The sequence below is a fragment of the Homalodisca vitripennis genome, chromosome 2 (genome assembly GCF_021130785.1).
Source record: "Homalodisca vitripennis isolate AUS2020 chromosome 2, UT_GWSS_2.1, whole genome shotgun sequence".
NCBI lineage: Eukaryota > Metazoa > Arthropoda > Insecta > Hemiptera > Cicadellidae > Homalodisca > Homalodisca vitripennis.
In genome coordinates, this window is record NC_060208.1 from 73,659,522 (window position 1) to 73,680,488 (window position 20,967).

The 20,967-nt window shown below is 32.4% G+C and overlaps 1 protein-coding gene across 3 annotated transcripts in view; it reads left to right on the forward strand.

Annotated features, from left to right (window-relative positions):
• Positions 1–5,664: 5,664 nt before the first annotated feature.
• The window catches only part of LOC124354173 (peroxidase-like), a 48,956-nt gene continuing 33,653 nt past the window's right edge, over positions 5,665–20,967 (forward strand). The window contains exons 1-7 of one of the 3 annotated variants that reach the window (XM_046804439.1): positions 5,665–5,887; positions 10,650–10,863; positions 13,641–13,834; positions 15,449–15,622; positions 17,113–17,303; positions 19,072–19,267; positions 20,399–20,596. In XM_046804439.1, coding sequence (XP_046660395.1) covers positions 10,673–10,863; positions 13,641–13,834; positions 15,449–15,622; positions 17,113–17,303; positions 19,072–19,267; positions 20,399–20,596 — 1,144 coding nt within the window. In that variant the 5' untranslated portion in view covers positions 5,665–5,887; positions 10,650–10,672. Of the gene's footprint in view, positions 5,888–6,663; positions 6,856–10,649; positions 10,864–13,640; positions 13,835–15,448; positions 15,623–17,112; positions 17,304–19,071; positions 19,268–20,398; positions 20,597–20,967 lie in introns of those variants that run through there. The other 2 variants (XM_046804438.1, XM_046804440.1) reach the window with 2 other exon arrangements.

Sequence of the window (20,967 nt, forward strand, 5' to 3'; positions counted from 1 at the left end):
AAGTTATAGATCAAATCTTTCTCGAGATATCTTGTCACATGATACATTCAAACTTTTGTTCATTAATTTTCATAGCAGTATTCAAATAACAAAAGTTCCAGTAAACTAAGAAAGTACTAAAACATAAGAGTTTTAACATTGGATCTCACTCTATTGGGTTTTCATATTGTAAAATTGGAGCTTGTAACAAAGGATCAGTGCTCCAGTAAAATTTGACTGAATATTTTCTGAGGTAGAGAATGAGCATCATAACCCCTAAAAAGCAATACATTTGATCAGTGTTCATGTCAATCCAGCATTTCAATTTAGAACATTCCTTTATGCCCTCAGTTTTCATTTGTTCATGGGCATTTTTATTTATCTCCAGTACAGTGTGAGTAACTAGATCATAATTAAAGAGACTGTACAAAAACCGATCTCCTTTCCTTTAAATTCTGGCGAGTCACCACATGTGAGGCTCGATTTTTAATTGTCAAATATACAATTCTTGGGGTTAAAAATATTGCTGTGGTTCCAAGAGTAATTGTGACACACAGTTGGCCTATTTATGGGCTGCGTTAAATTATTTGGAACATCGCTAGACCAAACAAATCTATCAATAGAACCTGAATTAATAAAGATGTTGTTTTCACCCATCCTTTACTCCTCAAAGTCGTAGTTGTCTGAATGAAGCACAGTTTCTTCTTTTCTATTAATTTGATCACTCACTGATGTCATGGGTTAATAGTTGTGACAAATAGCAGTACTTGTAGTTTATCTTTGGGGAAGTTATAACAATTATCGCACTGACGGTTATGTCTTATACTGATTTGGTTATTAATTAGTTTCGGGATCAGGCCATGTGTGCTCCAGCAAGCTTTGATTATTTAAATTAAAATATTAAACTAAAAATAAATAAATAATAAACTAAGTCAATCAATAAACTATTGTATTCAACTACCTCATAACTGATTGGTTATATCAATCCCACCAGGTGTCTGCCTATCGCCTAGACTCCAAATTCCCCTAAATAGAAAATTATTTACTTTATCTCACAATTAAAATTATTTACTTTATCTCACAATTGTTGGCTGCTATGAGAAAATATGTCCAAAATATTGAGTGTAATTATATCTAAAATACCCGTTATTGAAGGACACTAGGTTCGCATCTATCCATTGTAATTCACGCGACTGCTTCCTGTCCTGTCAGAACTAGGCACTTCTGCTTCTATTTATTTTGACGTTCTGAAATGCCATTACTATTTTTAAGCACTTTTCATACTCCTCAAAAGTTCAATATTCAATCGAACATTTATTAGGGAATTTTCTGTTATGAGATAGTTAATGTCATGTGCAAATAATGTAAAACCCCTTTCAAGTACACTTAGCAAATTTTAACTCACCAGAGTTTTCTGTGGTAATATACCTTACACTCTTCCAAATTCCTGTTTATATAACCAAATTACAATACCAGCCCTGTCGAGAGACCTGTCCCATTCCTTACCAATAGGTCCCTCTGTTATTCCCCTTTGCCTTCATGATATTCATGAATAACTGACTTTAACTGATTATATTTTCTCAGCACTTGGCGACAACTTAATGCAAGCTCCGAATGAAACTTGTAGTGTTTTTCTGCTTGACTATGTTAAGGAATTAGACTATGTCTTGTCTCTCAATCTGAGTGTGGACAAGTATCATTCATTCCAATTGCCTCATATATGGTCCTATATCCATTTAAAAATAAAATAGGATAACTGTTAGACATCAATTTTTAACAAAATTTGCAAAAAATATTTTAAAACTTTTGAGCGCTTTACTGCCCATAATAGTAAACTGATAGAGCTAACAAAAAATTTACAAAAGACCACAAAAAGTACAGTTTACTACAATAAAATGTAATTAACATATAAATAGATACAACGGATAATAAAATATTATAGAGAGTAAAAATGCCTACCATTCTAACCTTGGAGAGACTTATTCAGCATGTAACAGTTTCAACATAAAAATGCATAAAAGATTTCTTTCAACTAACAAAATAACAAACAATATCTGAAATATATATTTAATCTATAAACTTAACTGATGCTTTACCATGGCCCTGTCAATAATAACAAAATTAAAACATTTCTGTTGTATAGAAGTAAACTGTTATATCTCCTATTTCAAATAAACATTTTTTAATCTATTAAAAATTTGTATCTTTAAATTTTGTGAGATTTTTTAATAACACTTTATTCCTATCACACTTCTAACCAAACTATACATTGTTATTCTTGTGAATTTTCCATCTGTACATGCATTCTGACTGACATGTAAAGGCAAGTTACTGAGCATCACATCCATCCCAAACCAATTCAGAACATTACTAGGTAAGACTCACTGGTTATTGGTTAGGTTAAGTTTAAAAATTAAATACAATTTGACATATATTTATATTTTAGTTATTTCTCAAATCCTTGTATTCTGTTTTCCTGAGGTGGCAGTTTGTTACAACCTATGGTGATACCTGTCCTAAATTTCAACATTTTAGATCAAACTCTACTTGAGTAACTATGCAGAGATAATGATTCAATCATATCGTTTAGATACTGCTTAAATATGTCAAATAATTAGAGTTCCATGCACTTCTATAGTTATTAACTATACAGATTAATGATTTGTTACCGAATTTACTTTATGTTTATTCAATAAAATTCTTCAAAAGTATTGGACACGCTCCACTATGTAAATCTGACCCAGACAAACAGTAAAAAATGAGGTCCTTACAAATGAGATTGTACTGTACATTTTATCTGACATTACTCAATTCATTTCTCACTGTCTGGATTTGGGTCAAACTACCTTATTGAGGTTAGGGCCCTATTACATTGGTCGCTATATGAAATATGTGTTTATATGTTTTATTACTTTGATCAAGACATCTTAAATTATATAGAGTCAATATTCAATCTTTGGCATTTTGAAAACGATGATTAGTTTCACACTGTTCTTGATCAATTTCTTGATGTGTGCTAAAGATTTAGCAATTTCCTGTTATTAGTTTCACTAACAGAAATCCTAAGAGAAGATATTGGGGTATGAGTTAAGAGAATATAAAAATCCAAGAATAGGACATCTTAATAATCAAACGTGTTCATGGTCAAAATTCATTGTGACGGATTCAGAATTTCCTACAGACTGAAACAGATGGTAAATTTAAAATTGTTAAACTGTATTACAAAGTCAAAGGGTAATACATATTCTTACAAGTTTGATTTTTATTTGAGTTGGTACAATCATGTAACAAACTCAGTATTTCTTAAAATATGTTTTTTTATACCCATTGACCTGTAGTTCTACAACTGTTCCTAGTTGTTGGACACATGGTACTAGAAGGGAAGAAGTAAACTACTCTGAAAAATTCGTTTTTCAAAGAATAACAATGTAATAAATAATCCTAAAATGTTCCTCAACATTCACAACAAGCACCAAAAATACCATAAAGGATGAAAAGTTAAAAACTTTTCCAAAAAATATATTATATCTGATATTTTATAAACCTCTAATAAAACACCCAAAAAGGTATCCTAGAGAATAAAAATAAAATTAAAAGACTCAAATAAATGAAATATGTTTGGCATAAACATATATTAAACAATCCAAATGGATCCCATAGGCTGAACAAAAGGTTAGTTCCAAATAAGAATGTAGCAAACAACAATTGAGATTTTTACTAATTCTATCTTAGTACAGCCTGAAAGAGAAACATAGAATTTCTGTGAAATTTAGGCAATAAAAGGTAGTTCCAAAACATAAGAATGCTCTGTTTGTATCTAATCTGTTGTGTCCATGACAAGACTGCTAATCTGGAGTATAGGTTAGGAGCAAGTGGGAACATTTTTAGCTCTCCGCCAAGTATTAGGGTAAACACTTAATTTGCATTAAACTGTTAATTATTGAGCAGACTGATTGGTTATATATATATATTGCAATAAGTAAATCTATAGATGTTCACAATTAAAAGTTACAATTAAATAATTTTTATGTTTAAATTTTTTAAATCATACATTGTTTTTCAACTTTCCTTTCAAATAAGAATTGATTAAATATGAACAAAGATTATTTTATATATTATTAAAATCAGTTGTAAGAGGGTCACTCTGAAAGTTTTAAGATATTTTAAGAGATTTTGTGTAGATATATCAAACCTTAGGTATAGTAATTCTCCTACATTGTCAATGCACTTTAATCAAGTCAGATTTTCCAAGCACCCAAGCACTCAATTTGTTTATGAATCTCATAATTAATATCATATTCTGAACAAAAGTGTCAACCATGCATATGTTCAGATTGAAGAATAAACAGAAGTCTCACATACCAAGATCTTGTGAATATGAAGCAGTGCTCCATCATTTTGTGCTATTTGTGGCCAAAATCTCAACAGTTTTTGTGAGAGTTGAGAAGAAGCAATGTTGTATAAAATTAAACCCTTATGTTCATCTCATAAAGAACTGGCAAGCATTGTACAGTGTACCAACTTGCTGTGACAGTTTTTTGTCCCTCCAGCTTAATAGCCTTCACCAATCCTGTACTCCTGAAGAAAATTGTACATTACTTTTTTTATCGATCAGTGCTTTTTACCATTGTGAGGGATGGCTTGTCTTCAAATATCTATAATTAAATCTCTCCTTGAGTTGGAATGGCATAAAGTTGTATGTATGTTTCATCACCAGTGACAATTTTGGAAATAATTCGATGATCACCATTATTAACCAGTGGGAGGATCTACTGGCTGATTCTCTCACTCACAGCTTTCTCACTCCTCAAGTGTCAAATTGTAAGGTACCCATCAAGACACAATTTCCTGACTTTTAAAAATGTCACGCAAGACTATTTGCACTGCTGTGGATTTAACCCCTAGGAAAACCTCAATCATTAAATATGTGCCTTGTCTGTCCTCTTGGATTATAACACACACCTGATGAACGTGTTCTTGAGTGATTGCAGAATGCAGACTTCCCGAATGTTTGTCATTTTGATGTGAATTATGGCTCCTTCAAAATTCTGAATACCACTTAAGTGGCACAGGACAGATATTTAGATGTTTAACACAATCCTCTTGTGACAAACTGACTTCATATCCTAATCATAACCCAATAATGCTCTCTTGAAAATTCCACGACTTAACGAAATTGATCTTTCAGAACAGACAAACCTGTACATTGATGAACTCAAATTTCTGTCTGGTATACCATTACACGAACAATCATATGAGAATGATAAGATTATTGCAGTATGCACTATCTGCTGGTATCTCAACATTTTCAGAGTGACCCACTCACTCAATTCGAATACTAATATTTTCAAATAGTTTGTTACTAAACCGAATCGCTGTTTTAAACAGATTGTGATAATCCAAATAGGTTATAATGGAAAGAACAATTTAAAAAGTTGGTAATATATACATTCCAGAGTTCCCATTGAAACAAAAAATGTCTAGTATAGTAGTGTACTGTAAACCCCAATGACAATAATATTATATCAATAATATTATATTACTTTTGCTATAGTGATAGATATGGACACAAATATTCTGTTTATTTTTTTTATTTTACTATAAAATCAAGTTTACGATAAAAATTATTAATATGTGCATGTAATGTACCTGGTATTGGTTTCCTCTGTCATTGTAGCATGAATATTTACAGTTGCTGAAGGAGAACAAGAAGGTTGAGTAATAACTTAATTCAATGGAGCCATTCCATCCATAACTATTATTTGAGGAAACAAGCGAGTGCAATGAGCTGCTGACCATAGAAATATAATCACAAAGCAATGCACCAGACACATGCTGCAATTTATTTAAGTTGAGAAAGAATAGAGAGAATAGCGAATCTGTTTTGCACTGATACGACTCTGATTAGGTAAGTAAAGGTTAAATTATTCCTAAACTGAATCAATAAAATGGTATAATATAGTGAACAGAGATCAGAGAGCAAGATCTCTTGCCGTACTGTATATGGTTCACAGATGTTTATACTTTCAAGGAATGAAAACCAAGAATAGAAACAAGAACCGTCACGAGCTGGGTAACCCACAAAACTGGCATGTATTTCTCTTAGGGATTTAATTTAATATTTAGTGATTTAGATATGATTGTTTGGATATTTTTGCTCCTGTAAATAAAAGCCATTATGTGTAATTGTGTTGAAATTTTGCATAAATGCTGAAATAATGTTCCTTAAATATACACACAACAAAAAATAAATAAATAAATGTGTTGTTTAAATATGTTGTGTGTTTCATATTAAACACAAGTGCTCTCACTAAAAAGCTAACATACTCTGACTATATGATTCTTCTGTCTGGTCTAAGATAGTTCAAGTATTAATTAAACATTTGATTTAAAAGGACGTAAATTGTTTTTGTATGCAATAATTGTATAGGTAGACATTTTATTTTGTTTCTTATAAAAGTAGTCCTTCTCTTGTAATATTTTAGAGTTTATTCATTTAAATTTGTTTGTGTGTATGTAGACAGGAACCAAAAGAATTAAATGCATTATTAATGAATTGATTCAAGTTAACAATAAATATAATTAGTAAGGCAATAAATATTTAATTCTTATAAACTAATCTATCAGAAAGTTTCATTTAGCAGGTGTTACTGATAACTTATCTGACAAAACAAAGTTATTTTACATACAGTCTTTTTGAACATGACAGTGATAAACATTGCTTAATTTGTTGATAAGAAAATTAACTAAAGGATGGATGAATATGGAGTAGGGTTGAGTGATAGAGAAAGAAAGGAAGCACAACAACGGGTAGACTGCAGTTGGCAATGTCCATTATCCTGGCGTCTATTCTAGTGCTTGGGTTCATGACCCTCAGTGAGTATCAATATTCTATTTGCATGTATGACAAGTTAATGTTTGGTCCTACCTTAAGTCAAAATATGTTTTTGTGCTAGCAAACCACAACTTTTCCTACATTATCTATTTATATGATTTCTATCTGTATCTGTGCACAAAAATGAAGTTCCTTTATATTTAGGTCACAGCAAACAAAATTTAGTAGGTGATAATTTTATTAACCAAATGTGTTTTGGATTCTTTACAAATTACAAAAAAGAGTTTTTATCTTAAACAAGTTTACATTTTATATTATATTATATTATTGTAATATTTTATTTATTTTATATTGCACTTTCATAAGTGTATATTGCAAGCACTTGCATGTCTATGACACCACTAAGAATTTTTTACATTTTAATGACATCCAAACTTCAAAATATATTTACTAACTTATGCAAAATAATAAAAAATTTTGACCAATTTTAAAAACAAAAATGAAAGTTATAGAATATTCTTATGTAAACAGACACTATATTTTGAAGTATTCCATCCTTTGAGCAGATGCTCTTCAAAAAAGAGTGCCCCATTTCAAAACTTTCAAATGATAATTCCTTCTGTGTTATTATTTTTTAAGGACTAAAATACCAATAATTTTAGCACAAGTTGTAGGTATTTTATCAGTTGATATTCAATTTCAAAATACATATGGAATATTGTTTTAAAATCTATAAGCACTGTTCAACGTGGTAGTTTTATCACACGATTTAGTGTTATTATGGTTTAAATGGTTTTTAACTCTGTTACTATAGTCATTATTATAGGCAATAAATGCCTTTAACAATATGAAATAACACAAATCGAGCGGTTTTTTTTTCAGAAGTGAAGACAAAAAATGCTCAACAGGTGATTTTAGTTTTATACAAGAATACCAAGCCAACCATCATTAATTTAACCCTCCCGCCAGCTCTACCATAGATCAGTGACTCTCATAAGTGTACACCAGACCACAACAATCCCTAATGTCTGGCTCGGGAATTGAACCTGTAACTCCAAGACCAGCTCCCGCCTCCATGATTGGTACCTTAGACCAGAGTTTCTCAGTGTGGTCCGCAGACTCCCAGGGGTCCGCGGTGCTAGCCTAAGAAATTGGGGAAAAATATATGGACTGCTATTAATAAACGTTATTTTATGTTTTACAAGAAAAGCACTTTCTACTCTGAAGAATAACATTTCACAAAATCAAGTATGAATTGGCAATTAGATAACTATACTAAACACTAAATACCCATAATTGTATTGGTCAAGCACAATTTAGTGCTAGCAGCTTGGCACGAGTAGGCTGCAACTGTGTCTTTGACGTTACACCGTAAGCACCTCTACGGAAACGTATTGAGGGGGAGGAGAAGGAATGAGTCACGCGGGATGTGACCAAACAAAACATCCACTTCACTCACTCACTAGTGACTAGTTGGCATTGCAGTGCTTACAGTGCAGTGTCTTTGTTTGCCTCTTATATGCATAATAATTATTACATTTATAATATAAAATTGAGTATAGGTCACTAATAATAAGCAAAGTGCGCTGTGGATCATTGGTTAGAGACTATATGCATAAGTAAAGTGCCAATTGACACTAATGGGTATGGCAGATAGAACCCTGCCCAACCTAACCTTGATAAGTCATATTTTTCAAAATATAGTGCTAGTGCCAATAAAGTCAAAAAACGCAAGTATTGTGACAAAAATTTATGAAATGAAAAAGTCTAAGATTAAAATTTTAACAAATTGCAACAGGCACTACAAATGAAAAGGCAACAATAGCATTATATGCTGTTTCTCTGTTGATTGCTAAGTTAGAAAAGCTTTATAATGTATGAGAGGAGTTAATCATGGCTGCTACAAAAAATATGTGCAGTATAATATTAGTTGAGACTGCAGTCAAAGAAATAAGTTTGATTTTAATATCAAATGATTCAGTGAAGAGAAGGGTTGACGATATGTCAAAATATGTGCACTCCCAATTAGTTTCATGTTTAAAATCTACGGAAATGTTGCTACAACAAGACGAGAAACATACATCTCACTTTCTAGCTTTTGTCCATCACAAACACGAAAAATATATAATTGAAGATGTGTTATTTTGTCAAGAGGAAATATATAACAATGCAAATGATGTGTTTGAAGCTGTCAATGGTTATATTTTAAAAAATTAACTATATTGGAATAATGTGTAGGATTAGCTACTGATGGAACTGGAGAGATAGCGGGTTATAAAACTGTATTAATGGCCAGAGTGATGCAAGAAGCGCATTGTTCAATACATAGAGAAGCGCTTTGAATGAAGGAAATGAGCTAAAAACTGTATTTGACAACTCGTCAAAATTGTCAACTACATAAAGCTATGACTCTTAAACTCTTGTGTTTTTTCCCAGGTATGTCAGGAAACAGGAACATGAACACTTGTTTTTGCATATTCGCTAGATTCCTCGAAGAACGGTTCTCACATGTTTTTCTGAACTACCTGACATCACTGCTTGTGTTACAACAGTTTCTAACCAAATCTGAAGATAGTCTACTTTTTGAGGATCAAGACATGATTGTCAAACATATGACCAATTCTTATACATCACTGCTTGTGTTACAACAGTTTCTAACCAAATCTGAAGATAGTCTACTTTTTGAGGATCAAGACATGATTGTCAAACATACGACCAACTTAGTAAGTACTACATTGAAGAAATACTTTCCTGCACTAGATGCAAACAATGACTGGAGAAGATACCCTTTCAAACAATAAGGTGTTGCCAGCCTTACTGACTTCTGAAAATGAACAATATCAACTGGTAGATCTGCCTTGCAGTACGGCTTGGGAAATAATCTTCAAAGAACAAAATATTTTGTGTCTTTTTAGTTTCTTGCCTAGTCAGAATTCACAGATTTAACAAAAAAAGCCCTCATTCATCTTGTCCGTTTTTCTACTTAATACTTTTGTGAAAAAACATTTTCTACGCTTTGTAACAAAAAGTGTTAAGAAAAATTGACTGAAGAGTGTTGAACCAGGCTTTAGATTAAAATGTCTACAACTCTTCCCAAAACTTCTTATATTATAAAATTGTTGAAACAAATGCATTTCTTCTGTCAATGGTGATGAGTATTGTTCATCGAGAGAGAAAGGGAAAACTTTTACTTAATACTAAATATTGTTGAAATAATTACAGATGTTATAAAACTATCTTAAGATACTAATAAACATATTTGATTATTTGTAACAAACTAGTTAAATTAACTAATTAATTTAATTTATTAAATAAATAATATTGAATTTAAATTGGTAGAGGAAAACAGTTTTTAACTTTTGATCTGTACTAATTTTTATGAATATGAAGTATGCAAATGTGTAACTGATAAATGATCTACATTGATATATTTCGTACGTTTTAAAAACTACCTAGTATTTAATCAAATTAAAAATAAAAGTATGTATAATTTTATGGGCAAAGCTCATAATGGAGTTTTAAGTAGGTTGGTCCTCGAAGACTGTAGGTTTTTAGGTGGGGATCGATGATCGCTTGACTTTGAGAACCTCTGTCTTTGATAATGCGGCCATCCTGATTTGGTTTTGGATGTGCAGATAGCTCACTTACGATTTTGCTATACCTTAATTATTCTCGATTAATCATCTGTCAAATTGCCCCTGGTAATACATTTGGATCACTTAAGCATCTATTGAACCATCTTGAAGGGTTAAATATTTGGAAAAAAAAGATTACATATAAATAATAATAGAATAGCAAACATCTTCAAAATAAAAATACAGAAAGTTTATTTCAGATGCAGAGGCCAGGGGTAACAAGATGAACGAAGCTACAAAAGTTAAGAACTGCCCGAGGGTAAAACCCCATACAACGGAGTACCTGCACTACTTGACACAGTGTTGCCGCTCACCCACAAAGCTGCAGGACACATACAACAGGCCATCCAACATCACCTCCGCAGTTCACTATCCCAGCATGTTTCCTATCGACATCGATGCACACAGAGTCGGGTAACCAAATATTTGTAATAAAAGTCAATACCGCATACAAATGATAAAATGACATTTATGTTTAATATTCTCATTTTATACTGGCTTCCTAACCCACAACTAATGACTAGCATAGTATTGCAAAACATGTTATTATCTTTGTTCTGTTTAAATTCCATGAATTAAAAAGTACTTTTATAGAGCATTCAGATCTCAAAGGCGAGTCACCAAATTATAAAACTAGCCAAATTTTCTTGTTAGTCAATACTCCTGGAAAATGCTAGTTACAATTATAAATGTAAGCTTTTGTGTTGTTTCAATCAATTTTTAGTGGCTTGTAGTTTTTCACAACAGTGGCAATTTAATTAATGATTTTAAACATTTTTAGAAACCTGTACAAAGAAGTAGCCGAATTTTTCTACTAGGAAGTAAAGGTGAGTTCTCTCAGAAGAATCACTAATTTGTTTGTCTTTAAAAAATGAATACAGAGCTGCAACAGACATTAAAAATGTGTTTTCAACTAATTGCTATAAATATTTGCAATAATAATATTGACTTATAGTTCAAATATATCAACAAACCCTTCAAATGTAATAATGTTATAAAACCAGTTTAATAAACTTCAAAATGATACAGAGAAACATTCCTAATACTAAAATTAACATATTAAAGAACCATTTTTCTGTAAAGTAATAATTCTATAAGATTTGTACAGCTAACTAACTTAAAAAAATTAGATTCTTATTTTTTAGAAAATATTGCAGAATAAGGATACAGAGTCAAGTTAACATGTTTATTTCAGAAGAGGAGATCTGCATAAACAGTGCATTATAGCCTTTGTTAAATATCTATTTCATTTTTTAAGAGATTGAGTCTCTTCCCTTGTGAATTCTTTGGTTACTCTAAACCATAAAATGTATGTTTTGGTATGATGCTATGTTTATCCAGTCAATGCTATGTTTATGTTTATGCTATTAAGGTTGTAGTTTTATATAACCACCAAATGTAAACAAACCCAATGTGAGTTTTTATAATGATGAAAACAAGTGGAACATTTAGCATATCATGTTTGTATAACAATACACTTATTCCACTGAATATCACCCAAGTCAACCACAATTAAGGCCTTTCTACCAGGTATATCTCAGGCCAGAAAACTTTAAATAAATGCACTACACTTAACAGTCCCAAGGGCCTGAAATAGTTTTTGAACCTGGGTCAGACCACCAATCCCGACATCTTGCTGGCTATAGTGTCTCTTGAATTCAGAATATTGCCAGTAATTGCTGTTTTTGTTTAAATTAGGATTTCTAGTACCGAAACATTTCGCTTTTAATGTATCATGGTTAAAAATTAGTATTTTGTAAATTAGTAATTAGTATTTTATGTGCAAGCATTGTGCTTAAAGAGTTAATTTTTAAATATTAGACTAATTAACCGACAAATATTTTGTAAGGACAACAGAATTTCGGAAATTTGCCATCGTTATCTATATATATATAAAAATGAATGTTTGTATGTTTGTCCTTTATGGAATCGTGAACTATTGGACCGATCATGATGAAAATTTGTACGTATATGTATTTTTCCACGGAGAAGGTTTATAAGCTATGCCCATCCCTTTCACGATTCAGGATTCCGCCCCACTGGTTACAGAAATACCCATAAGAAATGCATTGCAGCAAACATATGTTAACGTCTTTTCAAATTTTTAATCAGCTGTTCTTTGTAAACATATATTACACTTATAGTTTTAAAGCATAGAGTAAGCTTAAGAGAAACGACAAATTTTGTTTAAACTGTTTTTGCAATCACTGTTAAACATAGACTTTACTATCCAGATAATACAATTCAAATTTGACGTAAAAATTCACCTTTAACTGCAATATTTATTTAATATAAACCATGCTCATGCTTGATCAGAAGAGTAATGCAGATATCATAATTACTATCTTACGTTGGCTACAAATATAAAGAATGTTATAAAATCAACCTTAGTTGTTTTTTTTGACAGAAGTATGGTTCTCAAAACTCCGTGTGTACATATTCTCTCGATCGAGACAACAAAGCAAGCTCAATCGTGGCATCGGAGATATAACTAATTTAATCTAAAATTTATTATAGTAAAAAAAAAAAATTTACTAAGTAATATAAGGACTTCGGTTCTTAAGATTTGCGTGCGAAGCCGTGGGTAACAGCTAGATAGAGGCAGGAATATGGTACATACCTTCATAATACGCCCAAGAGGCTCACGATGGAACGACTATAAATTATTTCAGCAATGTTTAGAATGTGATAGAAAAAGAATAAGTGAATATAGTGTACTGTTTTCAACGGGAAATTGCGTGCGAAGCCGCGGGCAACTTTTGCAAAAAATTATTGAAATGCGCAGCAAAGCGCGCCGGGCCCGCTAGTAGGTTATAAAAGGTATAACACAATTATACTCAGTGTATCTCACTGTAGCCTGTGCTAGTGTGATGTGTGATTGTTATCCTCGTACTTGTGATTTGTGCTCAGGACTTGCATCCTGTGCAGAGTCAACGCCTGGACTGGACTCCAAGCAGCTTTTGGGTATGTTTGAACCCTTTACTTTCCCTTCTTTACTTCTTTCTGTACGTTATTTTTGTATGTATTAATATCTCCCCCACCTGACGAAGAGGATATTATTCAAATCCTCGAAATGTTGTGTTATACCTTTTATAACCTATAACGATGGCAAATGTCCGAAATCCTGTTATCCTTTCAAACTTTCCATCATCAACAAAAAACTTTAAACAAAGAAATATTTTGTCTCGCAGATTATCAGAAGAGAATACAGGGTTTCAACCCCAGCAAGAGCAGGATGTGGCGGACCAGTGTGTCCATGTTCCTGATTGTGACCGCACTGTGCGTTACCGTTCCCTCAATGGCTCCTGTAACAATCTCATCTTCCCCATGTGGGGTGTTGCAGGTTCTGCTCTTGTCCGACTATTGCCAGCCAACTATCAAGATGGTAAGTTTTATAAATATTGGAATGTATTATTTTATTTGGATGTTTTCTATGCCAAAGCCACTTTAACAATGATAACAAAAAATAATTTTAGGAAGCAACTGGTCAAATCTGTCTGCAATTTTGTATTGGTTTCCCTGGGTATTGAACCCAAGACCCTTCGGTCAGACAGCCGCAGCATTACCTGTAGCCGCCATCTTGTTTCTGCCGTGATGATAGCCATTTGCTATTGGCCTCTGGTCAGACGAAGGTGGTTAGTCGACGAATGCAGACTTGTTGTGACCTGTATTCTGTAGTTCAGTTTTAATAATTAGTGTTGTGTTTAGTTTTTTATTAATTGCATGTTTTAGAGTTAGTGAAGTTGACACACAACATGGTCAGTACCGCATTTCCCTATAGGCCCACTAGGTCCAGGCCTAGAGCGCAAAATTTTAGGGGGCGCATAAATTTTAAAGTACACAAAAGAAAAAAGTTGCGGCGGCGGGTGGTGTTGGCGCTCGGCGGGGCGGGTGGCCAAGGTCAACTAGGTCCGGGGTGCGACGTTGACTCATTCATTGGTTCATTGCTTTTATTTATTCAAAACACTCCTCTATATATATATATATATGTATATATATATATATGTATATATATATATATATATATATATATATATATATACTATTGTAATTATCTTTCATCAAAATTACGTAATTAAGAAATTTACTGGATTTCTACGTCAGTGTAATCAGAGTCCTCTGGGGGGGGGGGGCGCTCTTTGGTCTGTAGGCCTAGGGGCGCCGAATTTGTAAATGCGGCCCTGAACATGGTGGTTGTGATTCCTGACTTAGGCGTCTCACAATGCTCTGGTATGATTTGTTTATTTTAACCTAGTTTGTAATTATGTGTTAGGTTAGTTATTTACCTGAAGAAGAGATCAGATTGCAGATCTCAAAACGTAGTGTTACTGATTTTTTTGTATCACTGAACAATGGCAAATGTCCGGAAAAATCCTGTTTCTTTCATTCTTAGATTTTTTTTTAGGATGGTTTGAAAATACATTGCAAAACTAAAAAATACTTTGTTTTCCAGGATACTGACTCCACCCACTATGTTCATTTTAAATTTTTTGAGAGGCTTGAGCGCCTTCTTCTTTATTTTCTTTATAATTATAAATATTTCATTATAACAGACTATATCAATAGAGTATTAATGTTTTAAATGTGAATAATAAGCAAACTCATCAGCTTAGAGATTTGCTCAAATCTTTTAGTCTCATCTGTTCTGTGCATTCACAGACTCATGTAACAGCGACATCATGTACTGCCATTGATAACGTCATTACAAATATACTCAATAGTTCTATCAGTGCTGAACACTATTATATCTGACCATTATATGAAACATAACAATAGAGAAAAAATCTATCTAGAACTGCTTAATTGGTTAAATACATAAAACTAGGAGACTATAGGGATAGGAGTGGAGGCCGTTGCAGTCAGTAAGCGGCAAATGTGTAAATCCGCCATAGTCTCCAACCCAACAGTTCCTGCCAAGTTGTATTATTAATGGCACTCCAATCATAAATGCAGCAGATTTATTTCATGAAACATTTTTACCAGAAGATTCTGTATCTAGGTGTAAGCAAGGTTCGGAAGACCAAGAGTGGTAAGGAACTACCCAATGTCCGCCAACTTCGTACATTGCTGTTTCCGGACAAGAATGTACCCGATTCTGTGAACATGCTGAACGTAATGCAATGGGGTCAGTTGGTAGCTCATGATACAAGCCACATTGTGCAGCAAAGCTCAGGTTAGTTTATAATTTTCTTCAATTTTTAAATTACATTGCATTTAGATATCAAAATGTAATGAGTAAACTTGTTGATTTATTTCTTCAGAACAGGATGTCACCTCTGAGATGAATAATGTGTTGAATGGGTTTTGTTGTAGGCTTGTTACTATTTAAGGTTTGGCTGATCTTTAAAAAGGATTATTAATTGCTTGGCTGAGCATTAGCAAAGTCTATCAATTAAGGGGATGGAACTATTTAATTTCTGTCTGTCTATCTGTCCACAGGATATTTTGAGAAAGAACTTACTTATAGACTATAGTAACATATTGAAAGTGTGCATGAAGCATTTAGATAACACTGAGTTCGGTGATGGTACATGTCACTCCATGGGATTTGGCTGACCATTGCGAACATGTTTACATTGGTCTTATGGGTAACAATGATGGCAATGAGAAAATCTCAAAATAAATAAGTTTGTAAACAAACTGAATATGACATTTTAACGTATGACACAGTAGTGCATGTAGCTTAACTACCTCAAACACATACAATTATACATATATATATATATATATATATATATATATATAAAAATTAAAATGGTTATTTAAATAAATCGAAGTTACTTTTATCTGAAAAAACTCTCTATATAGTATTATAGGGTATAATACACATTACACTAACTTTTGCTACATTGTCAGACCCTTACATTGTGAAGAAGAAACTTGAGATGGACATGGATGGTCAGCCTTTTATTGGATAACCAGTCAGTCATTTATTTGTTACCAATTTCAATATTTAAGGTATAATTTGATTTGTTTACATATTTTATACAAACAGATTTTTTTATTAAAGTTGTACTTTTAAGGTATTTTAGGACAAATATTTAAAATTTCTGCCATTTTGTTTTATTTACAGCCCTTGTCAACATAAAGAGTTTACTAAAGTTTGGTTGAAGTTTGTTGACATATTTTTGAAATGATAAAAAAATAACACACAGAAAGATGGTAAAAAAGAGATAAGTTAATGGTTGCAATAGATATTTCATTTCACCCAAGGAATAATATCCTAAATTTTTGTGTAGAGAGTTTTGTAACACCTGTGTGTGTGTGTGTGTGTGTGTGTGTGTGTGTGTGTGTGCGCGCGCGCGCGCGCGAGTGCGTGTGTGTGTGTGCGTGTGTGTGCATGTATGTGTGTGTGTGTGTGTGTGTGTGTGTGCACGCGCGCGCGCGCGCACATGGTTTTTACAAACTCATCTGCAATATTTTGTAAATTTGTTCTCTGTGTCAAGACAAACAAAAAATGTAATGTAAGCATGGATCAGAAATGCTTAGATTACCCATCTTCCTGTGTGTGTTTTTTAGTTTAACTTTTTATTTTAGAAACCAGTAAGTATAAAAGAACTCAATTTGGAGCAATTATTTTTCTTGCACTACCAAAAAAGTTAAAACTAATTTTTCTAAGTAGAAGAGCAATTGGAATTGTTATTAATTAGTGACGATGTTCAGGTCTGCCATCATCTACAGAGACAGGGTTGGATTGCTGTGTTGGTCGCTCCCAAAATCTACCTTCATCTTGTCTTCCCATCCAAGTACCAAACAATGACCCGTTCTACTGCCAGTACAAACGGACTTGTCTCAATTTTGTACGATCCTTGACTACAGATGATCTAGGTTGCAAGCTTTCACCCCATCAACAGGTTTGTTACCAAGATTGTTTTAGAGCAATGATAATAACCTTAAAAAGGTTATTAAGGCTTTTATCATTAGAGTTTCATCAAATAATCTGCCAACTCTTTATTATTATTATTATTATTTATTTATTGGTATATTAATGGCATAGTCAAATTGGTTTTACTTTTTTGAGTGGTCAAGTTTTAGACGACACCTTCCAAAGTACCCTTAACTCAAGATTTTCAAGTTTAGTATCTCTTTAGAAAGAAAGAGGTACTAAAATGCTAAGACTGACATCTTAGTACATAACATAAAGATTAACATTATGTAAATGTTTCTTTATTCATTCTATATCCGAATTCAAAATATCGGATTATTTGGGAAAAAGCTAAACTATAGGAGAAATATTATCAACATTAAGCATTTTTAAGATCAAATGTGGAATATACTTCCATCAAGGTTTTATAACTCTTAGAGATTTTACTATTAACAGATATCTCCAAATCATGTCTGATAACAGAAGTCTATATTGAGATGTACTTTTTTTCTCTTTTTATGCTTTTTTCTTAGAAAATTTAAATAAATAAAAATAAAAAAATTAAATAAATAAAAATGTACCACTAAATGCGTTGCTAAGCGGTATTCTTGGGAAAGGCTTGGCCAATCCTGTTAATTCTTTTTTTTAACATTCGTTAAGTGTAGAGAATGTTTTGATGAAGAGAAAAACAGGAATAGTTTTCCGGAAAATATGAGAATTGGAAAAATAATGATAATATTTTTGACAAGTAATTTAAAGGCAACTGACTCTAAAAAAAACTGTTGACACTTTCAGCTGAAGTCCACCAAAGAGGCAGAAACATTTGTTTAAATTTAATTTTAGAAAATATTACTTGTAACTGTATTTGTACAGTTAGTGTAATGCAGATTGCAAAAACATAGCTATCTAATTTTTACTACTGAAGAATTAAAACCAGCATTAAAAAAACTATTTAAACGCTGTTATAAATCCCATTTCAATGAACAAAGTTGTGAAGGTTTGCATGTAGGGCACTCAAAACTGGCTCCCTTAACATTGTGTATGACATTTATACTGTAACTTAAGAAAAATAAAGAGATTGTATACTCTTCCCCTTATACCGGAAGAAGAGCACAAGTGATGGAAGTGGATATTTTTGAACAAAGTAGTCTTTAAATTTTTCTTGACAGGAGAAAACATTAAAAACCAATTATAGCTGTAGAAATATCTTAGACTGGAAGTAGACGCTTTTTAATATAAGTTGGTTGCCGAAACTCAGATAGGTATTTATTTTCTTAGACGGTGCAACAACATAAACGTAACTGCGGAATCATAAATAAATTAAACCGCAAGTGAATTTAAATGCCGGAGCTGACATTTTTTACTGAAGTTCTTTTTAGTCATATCTAAGTATATAATTATATTTTCTTCATCAGGTCAATAAGGCAAACACTAACTATGGCACTTGAAATATCTTAGACAGGAAGTAAACTAAAAGAGCCAAAAGTAGATGCTTTTTGATTTAAGTTGATTTTTATTGGTATATATTTTCTTGATCAGGGCACAAGGAAAACTCATCTATGGCACTGGAAATATCTTAGAAAGTGAATTTAAAGAAACGGAAGTTGACTTGTTGGACAAATGAGACCTATATGTATATATTTTTATTCTACAAAACCTAAAACAGAACTCTCTCTTTCAGTCTCTCTCTTTCCTACACATCCCTCTTTTTAAATAATGTGTATTTCCCGAAATATTTAAAACGATTTATGAATTAGATTGCATCTGTGACACACTTTGTGGATGCAAGTTTCGTCTATGGCAGTGATGAAGATACAGCCAGATCTCTTCGCACATTCACCCACGGAAAACTAATGGTGCAAGTGACTCCTGACAATCGAGAATTTCCACCGAACTCCACAATGCCGGAGAGAGACTGTGACAGCCAGAGAGAAGGGGTGTGCTACCTTACAGGTACTGTATTAGGGCACTCTTAACTCTACCAATGTAATCCATTGTATTCCATATTGAAAGTAGTGCTAATTTAGTATTAAATTTACATGTTGGCTCAAGTGGTTTGATTTCTTACTGTTTCTTAAACACTTTTAAGATGTATTATTTCTTGTTTAGTACATTTACATTTATTAAAAACAAAGTGAACTAAAATTATAACAAACAAGAATCATACAAACAATCTGGAGTATACAAAATTAACTGTTGTGACTGTAAAAGCTATTATATTGGACAAACTGGTAGAAATTTGAATAAAAGGTTTAAAGAACATATACAGGCTTTGAAAGCAAATAATATTTCTGCAATAAAATCGAGTTTTGCTGAACATTTATTAGAAACTGACCATAACTACACAAATGTTGAAAAGAACATGGAAGTTTTAGATATCGAAAAGAAAGGATAAAAATTGAACACGAAAGAAGAATTACATATCTATCTAAATTATAATAAAGCTCCTCATGACATTTCAAATTGCAATCTGAAAAATAAGAAAAATCCAATTAAAAAAAAATATTAAATACAGAATACTAATCAAAATTACAACTGTGTCATATAAATTTAACATCTGTTTAAATGGTCCACATGTGTATATTTAGTTGTTTATTATTTATTTAGGGATTAATGTACACTGATGATAGGTGGGCTGCTTGCAAGGATTGGATCACCCAGCCCACCCAAGCAGCAGCCAAGCTCAATGTTGCTTGACTCTGTTATCTTGCGATAACCGCCATGCCTGCTTTGCATTACATTTGTTACATTAAGCCTAATTCCTGTCTAATCTGCATAGGATTTAAATTAAGTTCCCTGCATGTTTCAATGTTCATACAATACTGAACTATATCAAAATAAATATTAGTAAAATAACCTTTTAGACAGCAAAATGTTTTGTGCACATGACATGAGCTTCTACCACAGAAGCACCAGTTTTTTCCAGTTTATGTAACAGTGGAATAGGTGGAGAACCTGTTTTCAACTAGTGCTATCAGTAAAATTTTTTATTAAATAAGATTATAAACAATCCAACAAGGTTTTTATTTTGCCAGAAGAGCGAATGATAGTCTTGTTTCTTGTAACAGTAATCTATGGTTGCAGGTGATGATAGGGGCAACCAGAACACTGGTATGACAGTACTGCAGGTGTTGCTGTTGAGAGAACACAACCGCCTCTGTGATCAGTTGTATCATCTCAATCCCATGTGGGATGATCAGATCCTGTACGAAGAAGCTAGGCGGATCTTAGTGGCTGTGGTACAAAGGATAACATACAATGATTACCTGCCAATAATCTTAGGTTAGTTTTATTTATTATTGGATTTCCATTTGGTTTACCCAATTAAGAAGTAATTATTTTAGTTATCTTGACATACTAGCAGCAGTTTTTTTTTTTTTATCAAAAGCAAAATTATGAAGTTTTCACCAAGAATCATTGTTAGAAAGTGTGCACAAACTATTTTATTAATTTTTAATACAATTTCTATTATTTGTTAATGCCAAAGTAGTAAAATTAGCTTTACTTTTTTTCACAATGTGCCAAAACATTTCTAACACAATTAATATCTTGAGATATCTCAAAATTGAGATTAATGAATGATTTTATTTTAACATAGTATTTGTAACCATTATATAAGTTGATGGTTTGAATCAGAACAAACAAATTCTCTA